Genomic DNA, 18,863 nt, shown 5'->3' with positions numbered 1-18,863 from the left:
AGAACTTGCTTGCCAATACAGGAGTGGAATAGAGGCACGGGTTTGATCCCTGGGTCAGGAAGATTCCCCTGGAGGAGGAAATGGCAACCCACTCCAGTATTCTTGTCTGGAATGTTCCACGTTCAGGAGCCTGGGTCGCAAAAGAGTGGGATACACTGAGCACGACCCCACGGCACGTTAGCGGTAGTTAACCTGCACAGAAAAATATTTTCTTTGCAGACACCGTTACATGAAGCCGTGGTAGGAATTCCTAGAGAGTTCACTTCCACTAAAAAGATTTACTTTATTTATATTCTGCCACTTGCCACGCCTACCCTTCAGTCCCTCAAGCACAAGAATCGGCGGATTAAGTTCCTAACAGGTAAGATCCCCCCGTCCCGCCCAGCGTTTTCCTTTCAGAGCGGTACATCCGGGACTCGGTGGAGTGGCCTGGGAGGCGGAGCCTTCACGCAAACTCCAGGCCCCGCCTACCCGACGCCTTTCTCAGCGCCGCTAGCGATCTCTGCCCGGCAGAGGTCGCAGGCTCTGCGAACAGGTATCCCAGTTTCCGAGTGCTAGATCCAGCCGGCCTCCTAGTTCTCGCGAGAGAAAGCGCGAAGCCTGCCGGGAGCAACGCTAGGCGGTCCGTAAGTTGGGCCAAAATGGCAGACCTGGAGGAAGGGTTCGCGTTGACTGCGGTACCCCTGGGTTCCGGGCCTGACGGACCCCTCGGAGTGGAGCAAAGCGGCAAAACCGACCAGTTTCTAGTGACGGACAGCGGCAGGACCGTCATCCTCTATAAGGTGAGAGCGTTAGGATCGGAGTGCCCCCGCTGCCGTCTCGTCCCTTGAGCTCGGAGCCCGAACCTCGCATTTCTCACAACTTCAGAAAGAGCTCGTGCAGGGGACTCGTCGGAGAGCCGGCGTGGCCTCTCCGGGACGCTGAATGAGGTCTAGAACTTGACTGGGTTGTTTTCCCTTAGAGAGAGGCGTGTTTCCGAGTTGCAGGCGGCAGAGCGTTTATGTGCACGTGGACTACACTCGGAAAGGAAACCTGTATTTTCGCTTCGAATCTCCCGGAGATAGCCTTGCTAAGTATCCCTTTCTGGGGTCTCTGTCACCCCAGGTGCCCGCTGAAGGGTTGAACTGAGATTGGTTGGTTGGGAGATGTCACTGCCGGAATAATGGTTTAGCAGTGTATCACTACACTTCTTACCCGCTCATGAGGGAGGAAAGTTTTGTCGGTGTTTTGTTTTGGTTTTTTGCTTTGGGGGCAGCTTAGTGGGAATCCTGATTCTGAGGGACATGTCGGTTGCCACCTATGGTTCACCCTGTGAGTTCTGGGTTACTTTCCTTGAAGGCTACACTCTCCGCCCCCTTTTCAGCCTAGCCTAGGCAGTCCTCGACCCCTGGGCCACAGACTGGTTGGTGGCCTGTTGAGAACCAGATTCCATAGCAGGAGGTGAGCCAGCAGGCAAAGCTTCATCTGTATTTACAGCTGCTTCCCATCACTGGCATTCCTGCCTGAGCTCTGCTTACTGTCACATCAGTGGTGGCATTAGATTGTCAAAGGAGCTTGAACTGTGCATGCCAGGGATCTGGTTGCACCCTCTTTATGAGAATCATCCCGAAACTATCCCCCACCCCAGTCCGTGGAATAACCATCTTTCATGAAACCAGTCCCTGATGCCAAAAAGGCTGGAAAGTGCTGGCCTAGGTTGCTAAAGCACACCTAAACTTTGCTTTTAGTGGTCGTGTAGAAAGTGTGTTTATGTGAGCTTCTGAACATAGTTTTCTCTGTCTTTAAGAAGCTCGCTATCTCAACATTGCTGATTATCAGAGAAAGGTGAACCAAAACCACAATGAGATATCACCTCACATCTGTCAGAATGGTCGTGATCAAAAAGAACACAGTAAATGTTGGCGAGGATGTGGAGAAAAAAGAACCCGTGTATCCGAGAAATGTAAATTGACACAAACAGTATGGAGAGTTCTCATAAAACTGAAAGTTTTGTTGTCATTCATTCGCTCAGTCATGTCTGATTCTTTGTGACCCCATGGACTGCAGCACACCAGGCTTCCCCGTCTTTCACCATCTCCTGGAGCTTGCTCAGACTCATGTCCATTGAGTCAGTGATGCTATTCAGCCACCCCATCCTCTGTCATCCCCTTCTCCTCCTGTCCTTCAATCTTTTCCAGCATCAAGGTCTTTTCTGATGAGTTGGCTCTTAGCATCAGGTGGCCAAGGTATTGGAATTTCAGCATCAGTCCTTCCAATGAATATTCAGGGTTGATTTCCTTTAGGATTGACTGGTTTGATCTCCTTGTAGTCAAAGGGACTCTCAAAAGCTCTCTCCAACATCACAGTTCAAAAGCATCAATTCTTCTGACCTCAGCCGTCTTGATGGCCCAATTCTCACATCCATAAGTAACTGCTGGAAAAACCATAGCTTTGACCATATGAACTTTGTCAGCAAAATAATGTTTGTGCTTTTTAATATACTGTCTAGGTTGGTCATAACTTTTCTTCAAAGGAGCAAGTATCTTTTAATTTCACGGCTGCAGTCACCCTCTGCAGTGATTTTGAAGCCCAAGAAAATAAAATCTGCCACTGTTTCCATTGTTTCCCATCTATTTGCCATGACGTGATGAGACTGGATGCCATGATCTTAGTTTTCTGAATGTTGAGTTTTAAGCCAACTTTTCCACTCTGCTCTTTCACTTTCATCAAGAGGCTTTTGAGTTCCTCTTCACTTTCTGCCATAAGGGTGGTGTCATCTGCATATCTGAGGTTATTGATATTTCTCCCGGCAATCTTAATTCCAGCTTGTGCTTCTTCCAGCCCAGCGTTTCTCATGATGTACTCTGCATATAAGTTAAATAACCAGGGTGACAAAATACAGCCTTGACGTGCTCCTTTCCCAATTTGGAACCAGTCTGTTGTTGCATGTCTAGTTCTAACTGTTGCTTCTTGACTGGCATACAGGTTTCTCAGGAGGCAGGTAAGGTGGTCTGGTATTCCCATCTCTTTAAGAATTTTCCAGTTTGTTGTGGTCCACAGTGAAAGGCTTTGATGTAGTCAATGAAGCAGAAGTAGGTGTTTTTCTGGAACTCTATTGCTTTTTCAATGATCCAGCAGATATTGGCAATTTGGTCTCTGGTACCTCTGCCTTTTCTAAATCCAGTTAGAATCTGGGTGCTCTCAGTTCATGTACTGTTGAAGCCTACCTTGGAGAAGTTTGAGCATTACCTTGCTAGCATGTGAAATGAGTGCAATTGTGTGGTAGTTTGGACATTTTTTGGCATTGCCCTTCTTTGGGACTGGAATGAAAACCTTTTCCAGTCCTGTGGCCACTGCTGTTTTTTCCAAATTTGCTGGAAATTTTTCAAAAAAACATTATGGAGATTTCTCAAAAAACTGAAAAATAGAATAGCTATATGACCCAAAAGTTTCACCCCTGGCTATTTATCTAAAAAACCTCAAAAACACTAATACAAAAAGATACATGCACCCCGGTGTATATAGCAGCAGCATTTTTACAATTGCCAAAGTAAGGAAACATCCTCAGGATCCATAAACAGATGAATGGATAAAGAAGTGTATTTATACATACATACACAAACACAATGGAATAATGTTCAGTCATAAAAAACAATATTTTGCCATTTGTAGCCAAAAATCAGGCTCCTCTGTCCATAGGGTTCTCCAGGCAAGAATACTAAAGTGGGTTGCGTGCCCTCCTCCAGGGAATCATCCCAACCCAAGGGGGGACCTGTGTCTCTTACGCCTCCTACCTTGGCAGGTGGATTCTTTACCCACTAGCCCCACTTGGGAAGCCCAGCACGTAGCAACGTGGATGGACTTGGGGGCATTTTATTAAGTGAAATAAATCAGACAGAGAAAGGCAAACGCGATCTGATAGCACTAGGTTCTGAAAACTACAACAAACTAGTGATGATAACAAAAGAAGCAGACACAGATGCAGAGAGCGAACGAGAGGTGACCAGCGGGGAGAGGGAAGGGAGGAGGGCCAAATAGGGGTGGGGGGGCGGAGAGAGAAAACTGTTCTGTATAAAATAAACTGCAGGGATAGATTGTACAACGTGGGAAATATAGCCAGTGTTTTATAATAACTGTAAGTGGAGTACAGCCTTTAAATTGCTAATTACTATATTGTATACCTGTAACTTATATAATATTGTGCAGCAATTATACCTCAATTTAAAAAGAAAGCTAGCTGCCTGCTTTGAAGTTTGGGGAACAGGTTGCCAACAGTTCCCTATACTGTTTTTTGATGCTTCTGTTGATACCATTGGGTTTTACCTGGCTGTCAAGGGGACCTTTTGTAGTTTTGCATAGGAGTGGAGTGGCTGATTGGAATTGGCATTATTCCAGCTATCCTTACTTTGTTTCTCATGCCTCTGTTCCAAGAACACAATGAAATCAATTTTTTTAATGTACTAATATTGTTCATTATCAAAGCGTGTTGTTACTAATTTTGCATTTTGGAAACTAATATTTTCAATTTAACTACCTTTTAAAGTGTGGTAAAATACACATAACAAAATTTAATATCTTAATGACTACAAGTGCACAGTTCGGGTTATGCATTCACATTGTTGTACAATGTCATTACCATCCGTCTCCAGAACTCTTTTCATCTGACAACTGAAACTCTATACCCATTAAACTCCCATTAAATTTCCAATTCTGCCAACCCCAGACAACCATTATTCTACTTTCTGTTTAAGTGGAATCCATATAGTATTTGTCTCCTTATTTTTTAATTTAGGAACTTTATTAAATGCTGTCATTCTAATGATTTCTTCTTTTGTTTCTATTGTAAATTTAGTAGCTTTAAAATCTGAAGCTGACTTTTTAAATATCGTATGTTCATTTCATTAGGTTTCTGATCAGAAACCCTTGGGGAGCTGGTCAGTGAAACAAGGGCAGATTATAACATGTCCAGCTGTGTGCAACTTTCAAACTGGCGAGTATATTGTTGTACATGATAATAAGGTGAGTTTTCAAAACTATATATATAAACAAATGTTGATTTATTAACTGTTCATGTTGTATGTAAGTGGATATTGGAATGCTTTTTTAAATTGTATGTTTTAATTTAAGGTCTTGAGAATATGGAATAATGAAGACGTCAACCTGGATAAAGTATTTAAAGCAACAGTAAGTCTTTGGATCCAACATACTTATTTAGTTTATTGGTGAGATGGAATTATTTGTAATGTGGCAGTTATTAATCTTAAAGGGTCTGTGAACATGACATGAATGTTATAATCATTTTTTCATTCTATTTATTGTACAGTATATCTTGGTAAAATGTCTCAATTTGAGTATGTTAGAAAATGTTATGTGTTATTTTCATATGATACTGAAGTAATTTAAATAATTAACGAATGACACATTTATAGTTATTTCCATGCACTTAAATGTTTGTGGTGTGTCCCTTGCAAGAACAAATGAACTTGATCCCTTTCTTGAAATAGGTAGAACAGACTCTGCACGTTTCATGCAGTTATACATTTTAAGAGTGGCACATAATGAAATGAAAAAGCACCATGATCAACTAACTGTGCCTTTTCTCCCAATGACCCTTCAGTATGTTAATTAACTTTTTCTTATAAAATGACGATCTTTAACTATGTTAATTTCAAAAGCTCATTCTGGTTTTAAGTGTCTAATTCTCAATATGCTGCTGCTAAGTCACTTCAGTCGTGTCCGACTCTGTGCGACCCCATAGACGGCAGCCCACCAGGCTCCCCCGTCCCTGGGATTCTCCAGGCAAGAACACTGGAGTGGGTTGCCATTTCCTTCTCCAATGGATGAAAGTGAAAAGTGAAAGTGAAACCGCTCAGTCGTGTCCGACTCTTAGCGACCCCATGGACTGCAGCCTACCAGGCTCCTCTGCCCATGGGATTTTCCAGGCAAGAGTACTGGAGTGGGGTGCCATTGCCTTCTCCGAATTCTCAATATAATTGGCACATTTTAGAAGTGGTTCACAATGGAGCTGATACCGTTATAATGGCAGTTGTCACCTAGACCCTTGAAACTTCTAGCTAGCTACGTGTGCTGCCTGTTGGCTCCAGTCTTTTTGTTTACCCTGCAGTAACATGACCCTGAATTTTACACATTTTTTTTTTTAATCCCCTGTATGGTGTTTTGGGCTTGCAGGTCAGTTTTTTACATCGTGCATGTATTTATGTATGGCATCGGTCTTTTTCTAACACCAGAATCACTTATAACTCTGCATTAATGATTTGGTTTGTACTTCTCTTCGCCTCCAATTTTGAGAGACCCAGCTTGTGGCCTAACCTCCAGTATTTATAATGGAAAGATAAGCCAAAAATGAATACAAGTGATTACTTATGGCGGGAGCAGGGGAGAGAATGGGAGCAAAAGTTAGACTTCTAAATGTACTATATGTTGTAGATTTGACTTTGGAACCATAAACAAAAGTGAATCAAAATGAGAATAAATCAGTACCTTAAAGATAAGCCTTCTCTAACTGTCCTTACTCTTTTAGGTGGCAATTGCATTGTAATAAAAATTTAAATGTTTTTATGTTCTTCTAGTTGTCCGCTGAGGTGTATAGAATACATTCAATACAGGGAACAGAACCCTTGGTGCTGTTCAAGGAAGGTGCAGTTCGTGGTTTAGAAGCTTTGCTTGCAGAGCCCCAGCAGAAAATTGAAACTGTTATCTCTGATGAAGAAGTGATTAAGTACGTTCCAATACTTACAATTTTTACTAAAAGAAAATGCACTCTGGGGATTCCAGACTCATAGCTTCCAATGCAGGAGGCAAGAGTTCGATCACTGGTTGGAGAACTAAGATCCCACAAACCTTGGGGCACAGCCAAAATTTTTTTTAAATAAAAAACAAACCAACAACAAAAAAAACTTGCTAAAAACCATCTGTAGAACCTTAGCCAGAATGACATCCTCCAAAAGCCTTTGGTGTGATAGCGATTGAGGAATCTCGGGCCAAATGAGTCCTGTCCTAATGACACAACTGGTCACTCAGTTATTTGAACTTGAAGTGAGTAGTCCCGCAAGATTGGAATCTTCTGTCATATAGCCCTGACTGCAAGGTCAGAGCCTATTCCCTTGAAGAAATGGGCAGCTTGTTGTTAGTGGAATCACAGTAGTGCTTTGGAACCTCCTCTCTTCCCAAGTCTGGGATAAAACTGGGAAAATGACTCACTCAAATGATAGAAGGAAATGTCCTGATTTCATATCTTTCCAATCCCCATTCTTCCATCACATTTCTTATTTAATTAACTTGCTGCCCCTCCAGGTGCACCTGATACAAACTAAGTATCTAAAACTCCAAGCAAAGACTTGTACGTAGTCAGTGAACGGTGTGGATCCTGACCAGTTATATCTTTTTTTTTTTTTTTAAAGTCGTTCAGTCATGTCCGACTCTTTGTGACCCCATGGACTGTCCATGGAATTCTCTCTAGACCAGCATACTGGAGTGAGTAGCCTTTCTCTTCTCCAGGGGATCTTCCCAACCCAGGGATCAAACCCAGGTCTCCCGCATTGCGGGTGGATTCTTTACCAGCTGAGCCACAAGGGAAGCCCAAGAATACTGGAGTGGGTAGCCTATCCCCTTTCCAGGGTATCTTCCCGACCCAGGGATCGAACCAGGGTCTCCTGCATTGCAAGCAGATTCTTTACCAACTGAGCTATCAGGGAATCTTAGAACTAATGAATGCCTCTGAAGTGTCAGCAACTGTATTTGGAGGAAATCTTTAGGGGAAAAGATACAGGTAAAAGGAATTATCTGGCGGTCCAGTGGTTAGGACTCCATGCTTTCACTGCCGTGGGCCCGGGTTCAATCCTTGGTGGGAAAACTAAGATCCCACAAGGCTTACAGCACAGGCCTACCCGCCGCCACCCCCACCCCCCCCCCCCCCAAAAAAAAAGATACAGGTAGAGAATCTGGGTTCTAATCCCCACTTTGCCAGATGGTTGTGCAACTTTGGTTTCAGGCTGTTACCCTCCCTGTGCTTCAGTTCCCAACGTCACTTAAAAAAGAAAGGTGAGATGCTAATATTTTCCTGATAACACCAGTCCTCAAAATGACCCTGAAAAAACGAGACAGGTCAGAAAAGTTTGAGAAAACATTGCATCTGGTCTCATACGCCTTTAATTCGTGCTATTATCTTTAAAGCTCTGGAAGCATTGGCAACTTGATTTAATCCAGGGGTGATTAACAGAGGAATGCCTCCTGGGTTCCTGTGGTAGATATTTTGAAACACCGAATTAAGTGTATTCTGCTCTCTCTCTGGCTCTGGAAACTATTTAATAAAAAAAAAAAAAAAAACTCTTAAATTTAGATGAAGATGTGTTTCTCTCAACTGGTGATTTGGCATTTTATAATTTTTCTTTTTTTTAGGTGGACAAAGTTTTTCATGGTATTTAGGCATCCTGTGCTAATTTTCATTACAGAAAAAGTAAGTGATATCTTTCATTCCTGGCCCATTTTGTGACATTTCAGAGTATGAGTATTAAAACTAAAATTGGACTTCGGTATTTCTTTCAGAAGACTTTGGTATCTTTAAAATACTAAAAAGCCTATAATGATCATTATTTCTATGCCTGAATTAAACATTTTTATAATGTCTAAGATTTAGTTGGAGAAGAGGAGTTTAAGCATTCATTAAAGTAATTACAGTGGGACAACAGCTGGTCTCAACATTTAAATATAGTTGGTAAAAATAGGAATATTTTTAAAATAAAATAACCTCTTTTTTTTTTTTTTTTTCCAGCATGGAAACTACTTTGTTTATGTACAAAAGTTTAACTCACGTATCCTAAGCAAATACACACTTTTACTTGGTCAAGAAGAAAAATGTGTTATACAGAGTTTCAGTACATCTGTAGGTCGGAAATTCATCTCTCTAATGTCATTAAGTAAGTATTTCTTTAAACTTTCAGAGTTTATAAATAAAAGTATATTGCAGGATAATATTTTCCTTTTAAGTTAGAGTCATTGGATTTTACAGTTTTCTATTGCAGTACTTGCCTTTCCATGCTTTTTAACAAGCATTTATGCCCTCGCTTTTTGCAGTTTGCCACGTGTAGTCATAGTTCTCTGCAAGTCAGTAGTTCTCTGCAGGTAATTTTTATGTCTTAAAATTTATCATAAGCAATAAGTAATAATAAAACACCAATAAAAAAGGGTAAATCACGTTTTATGGTAAGTGCAGGTTTTTTGATATATTGTAATTAGTACCTAAGGTGGGTACTCCCATTTTCTCTTTTCCAGCCTTACGGTATGGTGTGCCCGTCTTTGAACAGTGATAGAGACAGAAGGGCACTAACAGCAGTATTGGATCAGCCTGCATTTTACAGTTTCTGTTGTTGTTTTTATTGCTTTGGAATTTACCTTTACCTAATCCTCTAAATTTTAATCTCAGTCTTGTATCTAGGGGGGAAAATGCCTTTGCAGTAATTCTCTCCATCCGCATCCTTTATGGATTCTTTTGAAGTTGTTTTGAGAAGGTTAAGGGGGCAAGAAACAAGAGCAGTATTTAGGAAGCATTTCCTATTATCACAATTTCAAATCTTTGTGAAGTTTTTCAATGTGCAGATTTTTACATTGGCTGTTAAGAAAAAGGCTCCTATCATTTGTCATGTCTAGAGGATCATTGGAATCTGCTTACTACCTTTGCTTAAGAGGGACAGGTTTTCTTAAAATTTGGCTTATAGGACATATTTATTGTTGAACAGAAGTTTGTGACTTATGTTTCAGCTTTTGAACATTGAAGTAAAGGAGTCTGAACCAAAGGGTCATAAAATCTTCATATAACATAGCTAGAACCATGGGAAATCGCCAACAGCTGACCTGCAAAACCCAGCCAATTTTATAGGGTTTTCAGAGTGATGGAGTAATAAGAAATGTAATGTTATTTCAGAATGCTAATTAATTTCTACTAAGAGATATAGCCATTTACTGACTAGATTGTCTATATTCGTGGCTGTCTCCTCCTATTTTAAGTTATTACAGATACTTAAAATTTTCATTTCATGGTATTATGCCATTTCTTACTGAGATTTTTACTATTTCTTCTTCCTCAACTTTAAGTTTGTAGTATAATCTTTATAGGAAACTGTAGAGTAATGCATTGTTACATTTGTTTGTTTTTCTGGTTAAATCCTCTATCAAATTGGTAAAATCTTATAAACAACTTAGTACATCTAGCTATAATAGAACCATCCTTATCCCATAATGAGCAATAAATACTTGTTTTCAACAGGCTCTGATGGATGTGTATATGAAACCTTGATACCAATACATCCGAGCGAACCAGAAAAAAATCAGAGGTTAGTTCAGTCGCAGTTGCTCAAGTCTGTGGTGTCTGGCAGTGCTCGAAATGGTGTTGCACTCGCCATCCTGGATCAAGATCACATAGCAGTCCTGGGAGCACCACTGCCAGCTTCTAAGGGTAACTGAAATTCAGTCAGTTGAGAAGTCCTTTGGATTTTTTCCATCAAAGTGTACCTTTTTGTCTCCTCTTTCTTTTTCATTTATTTATTACCACCCAAAATCATTCTCTTTCCCACTGTAGCCTCTTAATTCTTAAATAGGTCTTTGACTTCATCTTACCTTGATCAATTTCTCTAAAACATTTCCTCATATCACTCACTACCTGAATAGACATTTTTCCAAAGAAAAACTGCAGATAGCCAGTATGCACATGAAAAGATGCTCAGCATTGCTATCATCAGGAAATGCAAACCAAAATAGCAGTGAGATACCACCTCAGACCTGTCATCAGATAACACATGTTAGCAGGGATGTGGAGAAAAGGGAAGCCTCGTACTCTGTTGGTAAGAATGTAAATTGATGCAGCCCCTGTGGAAAACAGTACAGAATTTCTCAAAAAAGCTAAAAGTAGAACTACCATATGACCCAGCAATTCCACTCCTAGGTATATATCCAAAAAAAGCAAAAACTAGTTCAGAAAAAAACTTGGACCCAAATGTTCATAGAAGCATTATTTACAGTTGCCAAGATATGAAAGCAACCTAAGTGTCAACAGGTGAGTAGATAAAGAAGTGATACGTGTGTGTACATACATATATACACATATACACACAATGAAATACTACTCAGCCATTAAAAAGAATGAAAATTTTGCCATTCACAGCAACGTGGATGGAATGGGAGGGCATTAATGAAATAAGTCAGACAAATACTGTATGACATCATTTAATGTGAAGTCTGAGAAGTACAACAAACTAGTGAAGATAAAGGAAGCAGAGTCACAGATAGAGAACAAACTAGTGGTTGCCTGTGGGGAAAGAGGGGCAGGCAAAACCGGGAGGGGAGTAAGAGGTACAGAGTACTGTGTGTGACATAACCTACAAGAATGTGTTGTACAACATGGGAATATAGCCAGTATTTTATAATAACTAAATAGTGAATCACTATATTGTACACCTGTAACTCATATAATATTGTACAGCAAGTATACTTCACTAGAAAATTAATTAAAAAATTTTTTTTTCTTAGAGCAGTTTAATGCTCACAGCAAAATTGAGGGAAGGATACACAGATTCCCATATACCCCCTCCCTGCACGTGTCCACTTCTTACCATGAGATCTCACATCTTTGATTTTCTATCTTCGTTACTCGTTTTTATACTTACTAAAGTAAGACTTTTGTGTTTAACTATAACTTTCCGCCTTCCCCACCAACCCCACCCCCCACCCAGCATCATATACTTATACTTGGAAAACTTTGGAATTTGTATGTCTTACCTTATAGAATGCCTCTCTGTATGGAATACAAAATTTCAAACGCTGCAGACTTCAAAAGAGTTACCACAAGGGACCAGCGGACAAGTAAGTTTTTTTCACCTTGGCTTTTTTTTTTTAATATAATTATTTTTGTGTTTGCTAAATATATTGTAAGGGAAGAGACCTCTACAGATCTAAATATTTGTCAGTTTTTGATTAAAATAAATTAAGAAATATTTTCTACCTACAAGATTATACTTAATTTGGCTATTGTTTTAACAGTTTCCTTACATTTGTCACTTTCAAAAGATAAATTAGAAGCTAATTTTAGATCAGGAGAGAACAATTACCTAGTTAATAAAACTTTTAATCTCACTTTTGTTTGATCTTTTGCTTTCATATTTTGAACTATATCTAAGGGCTGTTACTTTGCCTAATAAATTAGTCTTTTAAATTACATGTTAAACATACCATAGAATTATATAAGAATACTTAAAAGAATTAAAGCTTAAGCTGACCAGACTAAATTATCTGAGGCAAGGGTCCCTGGCTTTCTTGTTCTTCATCATATCTCCAGTGCCTAACAGGTGCTCAATAAGTACTGGTTGCCCAGTGAATGGATATTCATGCAAATCAAGATATAAGATATATGAAAATCAAGATATAGGACATTGTTGATCATTGTAATTAGAGGATAAGGAGACTAGATTTCTCAGCAAAGAATGCTAATTTATATTTAAACAGAATTAACACTTCACACTTCTGCTATTTTAACAGACTTCACTTTTTTTTTCCAGACTTCACTTTTGATTTCATGTGAGCTTTTTATTCTTATACCTTTCTCATTTTTACAATTTTATAATTGGGATCATGAGATAGAAATAATATTAAATTCTACTTTTTTCTTTTTAGTACATCAAAACAGTTTGCTTATTTTATAGGAGCCTTCGTGAGTTTCATGTTAACAGATGTGTAGTAGTGACAATTCACTTGTTTTAAATATATATATTGATCAGATTTTTATGAGTTGAAAGAAAATATTCCCTAAATTATGCTCTATTCACACATGGGCAAAAATAAGAGCTTTGTAAACCTACCTTAATTAATGAATTGAACGTGTGAGATTATTCTAGAAAGTTGCTTACCTTTGCCTTATCCTTTTCTGTCATATTAAGATTCCTTACCCCACAAAAATGGCTCTGTTGAATCAGATCTTAGAAAAAGGGTTTCTTATATTTTTGATAACTTCTGTTTTTGTAGCTCTGGTATTACGGGGAAAATCTGTTCATGCTACATGGAAAATTTCTAACTGTAGTTCCATTCAAGTGTGAAGTGTCGTCATTAGCAGGTGCTCTTGGAAAACTCAAACATAGTCAAGATCCAGGTAGGAACTTAAATGTTTTTTATTAACTAAAGACCATCGTATAAACTTATAGTTTGATATGTAGGTTTTCACAGCTATCAGTTTGCATAATCTGTTCTTAATGTTGAAATTTGCCACTGTTCATTCAAATGTCATTGGTCTAGGAAGCTACCTTGCAACAGTCCACGTTGCAGATACTGCAGCAGGCTAAAGAGCTACACTGTGTTTTAAACAGCAGTGTTCTGACTTTAGGGGTAATGGGAAAGTCCTGCAGACAAAATCAGTGATGCCTTTTCCTCCCTGGTTTATCAGTAGCCTCATCTGTCCGCTTAATGTCGGTGGGCACATGGCCTTTAGGATATCATCATTTACTGATCTGTTATTGGTAGAATGAAATGGACTATAAAGCCTCTCTTGGATTGTGCCGGAGTGGTTGTTTTTTCAGTGTTCTTTGTTTGATTGATTGGCTGAGTAAATATCAATAGGTCAAAAAATTCCAGAAATTGTGTGTTTTGTATTTTCTTAGGCATTCATGCCACACCTCATTTTGTAAACTGGGAAACATCACAGGGATGTGGACTTGGATCTCAGAACTCAGAGCAGTCAAAGAGAATTGTAAGTTTGGTAGTTTAAATAGAAATCTTAGTACAAATGTTAAAAACCAGAAAAGGCTGAATTATTTTAATAATTGATATCTGTACTAGTTTCTTACAGCTTGTTCTTAATGATGGGGTGATTTGAAGCTTGAACCCTAACAGCCCTTATTAAAAAATGACATGTCATCTAGTAGTTTTTTAGGCATGTGTATAAGACCCAACTGTAAAAACAGACCAATTTGCAATTAGTAATAATACCTTCCTGAGCATAGTGATTTTATTTATTAAAAAGTGAAAACCTTAAACTCTTTAAGATATTTAAGTTAAAATTTGAAATAGACCCACTTTTCACTTTAAGAAAACTAAACCCTAAAAAAGTTCGTGATTAGAGCAAAAGTGTCCCAGTGTCTTTGGGACATTTATTTTCTTCTAAATGTCTATTGGATCTTTTGTATCATTTTTGAGATCCTAATCAATTTACTGAATTCCAGTTAAGGAGAAGAAAAGTTGAAGTGAGTGTACAGTCAGAGGTTCCTGCCTCCACACAACTCTTAGCAACCATACAGGTAAATTTTAAAATATTAGAAATATGGAAAATCAATTCACGGTTAAAAGAAATGCCATGTACTTTTTATCTTTCTTCCTTTTGTGATCATTTTTAGAGCTATGGCTAACATTTGTCTGGTATGTTGAGGTTGTCAAAGTGATACTTTGACTCGCACCAAGCATTTTGTGAGTTTAATGTGATGGTGGTGGCCTCGTATCTCATTCAATTTTGCATTGAATGTTTGTGATTTAGTTTCTTAGAAGTTCTGATGTCTAAATCCTTGTGGTTTTTATTTTTTTCTTTGCATTTTGTCTTTGTGCAATAAATTGTCATATCAACTCCAGTTTCACAAGAATACATGAATGCTGTTAGTGATTTAAGAAAATGCTGAGCTAGGAACTTTCAAGTACAGAATGACATTTATTAATTGGTACCGTATTAAACTGTTTACTTTTGCCCTTCCAGAAAGATTCAGAAAAACATATCGAAGTAGAACTACGTAAGTTTTTGGCTACTAAGAGGACCCCTGACTTTCATACCATTATTGGGGATGTAATAATAGGACTTCTGGGAAGATGTAAAGCAGAGCCATCATTTTATCCCCGCAACTGTCTGATGCAGCTTGTCCAAACGCACGTGCTTTCTTACAGGTAAATATTTCTGTGGTTTCTACAGTTCTGATTTTCATACTCTGAAAAAGCCTTGTAAATTATTTGCAGTTGAGAGTTCCTTAATATATAAAAGTAATTCATGTTTTTGGTCCTAGCCTGTGCCCTGGCTTGATGGAGTTTGCCTTAGAAAAGACCGACGTGCAGATCCTACAACTCTGCCTACAGCAGTTCCCTGACATCCCTGAGTCAGTCACTTGCGCTTGCTTAAAAGTTTTCTTGAGGTAAGTTAGAAGCTGATGCTCCTTTTCTTTCACTGCCCACCCCCCCTTATTTTTTAGCCGCACCATGTGGCGTGAGGGATCTTAGTTCGCCAACCAGGGATGGAATCCGTGCCTCCTGCAGCGGAAGCATGGCATCCTAATCACTGGGTCCCTACAGAATTCCCTTTCACTGCTTTTCTAGTCTATTGTATTTTTTGACTTCTAAAACTTTGACAATGAAACTTTTGCCAGTAAATTCAAGTATTTATAAAAATTATTTCCTGCTTTCAATTAACATGATAGCATTGGTGATGACACTCTTCAAGACACAGATATCAATATGGAGTCAGTTTCTGACTATATGGATCCTGTGCAAGATGGGGAAATGGAAGAACAAACTGCATTTCTTCAGAATGGCTTCAGTCCTGAGGAAGATAACTGTGACAGCTGTGCTCAGAAGTTGAAGGAGAAGCCTCAGGCCACAGCAGACGAGAGCACTTCGTGTCCCGTTACCCCGAAAAGAGCAGCGCTCTTGTATCCTTTGAAACAGTTTCCCTTGTATCGTCTTTTTCCCAGGAATGTAATCAATACCAAGCAAAAACTAAGGGGTAATTAGATAGTTTAAGGTGGGGTTTTTTTTTCTTTCTTTTTTTTTTTTCAGATTCTGCTTGAAAATGGATTCCATTCAATGTTGTGTTTAAACAACTTACTTAAACCTTCTTATTTAAGAAGCTGTACTGAGATAGAAGCTTTGTCAGTTCTAAAAATTATCATATTGAATAAATACCAGTTATTTATAATAGTGAAGCATACAAGATGATCTCTAGTGATGAGAATGTTCCGTGATAGAGCTCTTCTAGATAAGTAGAACTTTTGTATCCATTTAGAAAAAATGTCACTGGGGAAGAGAGTTACTCGTAATTTCAGTTGAAAAGCCTTTATTTGTTGAAGATTTTCCTTTATTCCTAAGTAGAAATGCAGTTCTTCACTCAGCATACAGTGAGACGTTTCTTCTGCCTCATTTGAAGGACATCCCAGCACAGCACAGCACTGTGAGTGTTCTTACAGGTCATACAGGATTTTATTTCTGTTTTAAATGTTGCTGCTTAACAGTACCCAGCTTTTAGAGCATTCAAAAGGTTGTAGAGTTCTTTCATCTGAGTAAGAGGTTTCCCAGCCCTCAAGGTGAAAAATTGTGCCTAGGAGGCTAGAGTGATCTGGAGGAGGCAGAGGTTGACATGATCCGGGTGCCAAACTGGAAGTCTAGGTTCATCCATCTAAGTTACAGTTGAGTAGAAACTAAAAGGACTTCCCTGGTGGCCCAGATAGTAAAGAATACGCCTGGAATATGGAAGACCTGGGTTCGATTCCAGGGTTGGAAAGATCGCCTGGAGAAGGGAATGGCAATCCACTCCAGTATTCTTGGCTGCAGAATCCCCATGGACAGAGGAGCCAGGCGGGCTACAGTCTGTGGGGTTGCAAAGAGTCGCACACGACTGAGCGACTAAGCACAGCAAGCACAGAAACTAAAAGGAATTGCCCAGAGAAGGAGTCTCTCTTCTCTGCTTATTATTTGCAAACAAAATAAGCTCTTCACCCACCTCTCCCAAACCAAATGAACTCCTCTTTGATGGCAGAAAGTGCATTCGATTTGTTTTTTGTGTCCTTGATGTCTATAGCATATTTATTTGATGTACAGTTAATTTCAGTAGCCTCTTAAAATTCTTTGCAGTCTCTTTGTTAGCTTTTTACAGAGAAAATTTTTCTATGAAAGTGATTGTCTTTTTTTCCGTCTGCCCAGCTGTTTCTCCAGTATTTGTATTTCCTATATCTGAAGTGTAGTGAAAATGCTACAATGACTCTTCCTGGAACACACCCTCCAACCTTGAGCCAGGTGAGATAATCTTTTTACTTTGATCTGGTGCTGGGAAGAATGATAGATCTTTAGAACTTCAATTTCTGATTCTTTATTGTGACCCTTTTCAAGCATTTCCTCACCTTCATTGGGAGAGGGTGATAATAAGTATCCTCTGAATAATCTATTCCTAGTCCCTCTTAAAGATAAGTAATACTCAGAGTTGCTTTTAGTCTAGAAATTTTCTGTCTTTACACTAACTTATCTTCTTGTATCTTTCTGACATAAATTAGATCATAAGGTGCAAGCTGTTCTGCAGTTCAGGTTTTTCATTCAGTACTACGCTTTGTGTATCTTGTGGATCAAGATATATACCTGCACACCATTTGATTTTATAGAAAATCTTAATTTGCTAGTCCCCTGTTGATCAGCATTTAAACTGTTAACAGTTTTTTGCTATTGTAAATGAACCTTCAGTGAGCATCTTTATACAGATATTCTTGTATTGTATTATGTATTATGAGAGAACACCTATTGGGTTGATTCTCATTAGTGAAATTACTGGATAAAGGGTACGTGTATTTTTAGTTTTGAGCATGCCAGGCTGCCTTTCCGAAGTGTTGTGACAAGAGGTACTATGGCCACAAAGGTCCGAGACCTTACTCTTGGCCAATCAGTAGGTAACAGATGGGTGTTTTAATTTGCATTTCTTTGGTAATGAGAAAGATAGACCATCAGTTCTTGCCCATTTATACTTCTTTTTCTGCACTGCCTAATCAGATTCTTTGTCCATTTTTCCATTGCATTTTCTGTCTTTTTCATTTTAACTTGTAAGTTATTTATTGTCTATTGAGATACTCATCTGTTTCTGTCAAAATATTACAAATACTCGTTTCCTATCACTGTCTTTTTACTTTCTTTAATGTCATTTCTACCGTAGATGAGTTTTTAATTTTCATGCCGTTAAAGTTGTTAAGCTTTTCCTTTGTGGCTTCTTTTTGGCCGTGTCATGTTTAAGGCCCTACCCACTCTGAGTATAAAAATAGCCACCGTGTATTTTTCTGTAATACATTTATTTTCTTTTTCTGTGTTTAACTCTTTGATACATATAAAATTTATTTTGATGTAGAGGGTATATAGGGATCTGCTTTCCCCCCTCCCGCAAATGGATAATTGATTTCCTTAATGCTTTTTCATGAATGATATTTTCATGTTAACACCACCATTTGAAGATGTAGGATACTTAAGTAAGTATAAAGTAATTTTATTTTAGTTCTTGGCCATTCATCTATAATACATGACACCCTATTTTTGCGTCATAATGTATGTAGTATATTTCAGAATAGGAGATGAATGGGTTCTTTTTTTATAGCTGCCAGTAGTTAAATCAAAAAGAATTTTTAAATAAAATATGCTCACTTTCCCTAGGATTAAATATTACTGTGGTTTTCTTTTTACTGACTTATCTGATGGAAAAGACACAATTATGCTTATAAAATGGTAAATACGAAAGCAGAAAAGAGCCTTTTTAGATTGCTTAGAAATTCCTTCATCTCTAAACTAAAATGTTCAGACTTCTGTAAAGAAAGCTTATTTTTCTTATAACTGCTTGATATAATCATAGACTTTGTAAAATCTTAACTTCCCTTTTCACTGTTTATCTTCAGATTATGGATTGGATATGTCTACTTCTGGATGCTAATTTTACTGTTGTGGTAATGATACCAGAAGCAAAAAGGCTACTGTTAAGTCTTTACAAATTTGTGAAATCCCAGGTATGTTGTTATTTTATATATACTGAATTCTGTTTGTAACCAAGAAGCATTATTATTAGTTTTTCTTGGAATAGCTCTAAGTAATTGTGGAGGGTTTATTTGTACAAG

General features: G+C 38.6%; 1 protein-coding gene across 2 annotated transcripts in view; it reads left to right on the top strand.

The window, feature by feature from the left end:
* The first annotated feature begins 598 nt into the window (after window positions 1-598).
* NOL11 (nucleolar protein 11) overlaps window positions 599-18,863 on the top strand; it is an 18,800-nt gene continuing 535 nt past the window's right edge. The window contains exons 1-17 of one of the 2 annotated variants that reach the window (XM_019982037.2): window positions 599-782; window positions 4,885-4,998; window positions 5,107-5,163; window positions 6,570-6,718; window positions 8,398-8,455; window positions 8,771-8,915; window positions 10,262-10,450; window positions 11,777-11,853; window positions 13,009-13,132; window positions 13,638-13,726; window positions 14,199-14,273; window positions 14,720-14,904; window positions 15,021-15,146; window positions 15,429-15,659; window positions 16,099-16,177; window positions 16,927-17,019; window positions 18,648-18,755. In XM_019982037.2, coding sequence (XP_019837596.2) covers window positions 642-782; window positions 4,885-4,998; window positions 5,107-5,163; window positions 6,570-6,718; window positions 8,398-8,455; window positions 8,771-8,915; window positions 10,262-10,450; window positions 11,777-11,853; window positions 13,009-13,132; window positions 13,638-13,726; window positions 14,199-14,273; window positions 14,720-14,904; window positions 15,021-15,146; window positions 15,429-15,659; window positions 16,099-16,177; window positions 16,927-17,019; window positions 18,648-18,755 — 2,040 coding nt within the window. In that variant the 5' untranslated portion in view covers window positions 599-641. Of the gene's footprint in view, window positions 783-4,884; window positions 4,999-5,106; window positions 5,164-6,569; window positions 6,719-7,400; window positions 7,474-8,397; window positions 8,456-8,770; window positions 8,916-10,261; window positions 10,451-11,776; window positions 11,854-13,008; window positions 13,133-13,637; window positions 13,727-14,198; window positions 14,274-14,719; window positions 14,905-15,020; window positions 15,147-15,428; window positions 15,660-16,098; window positions 16,178-16,926; window positions 17,020-18,647; window positions 18,756-18,863 lie in introns of those variants that run through there. The other variant, XM_070773828.1, reaches the window with a different exon arrangement.

This window comes from Bos indicus, chromosome 19 (assembly GCF_029378745.1).
Source record: "Bos indicus isolate NIAB-ARS_2022 breed Sahiwal x Tharparkar chromosome 19, NIAB-ARS_B.indTharparkar_mat_pri_1.0, whole genome shotgun sequence".
Taxonomy (NCBI): Eukaryota; Metazoa; Chordata; class Mammalia; order Artiodactyla; family Bovidae; genus Bos; species Bos indicus.
This window is presented reverse-complemented; position numbering and strand designations above follow the sequence as displayed.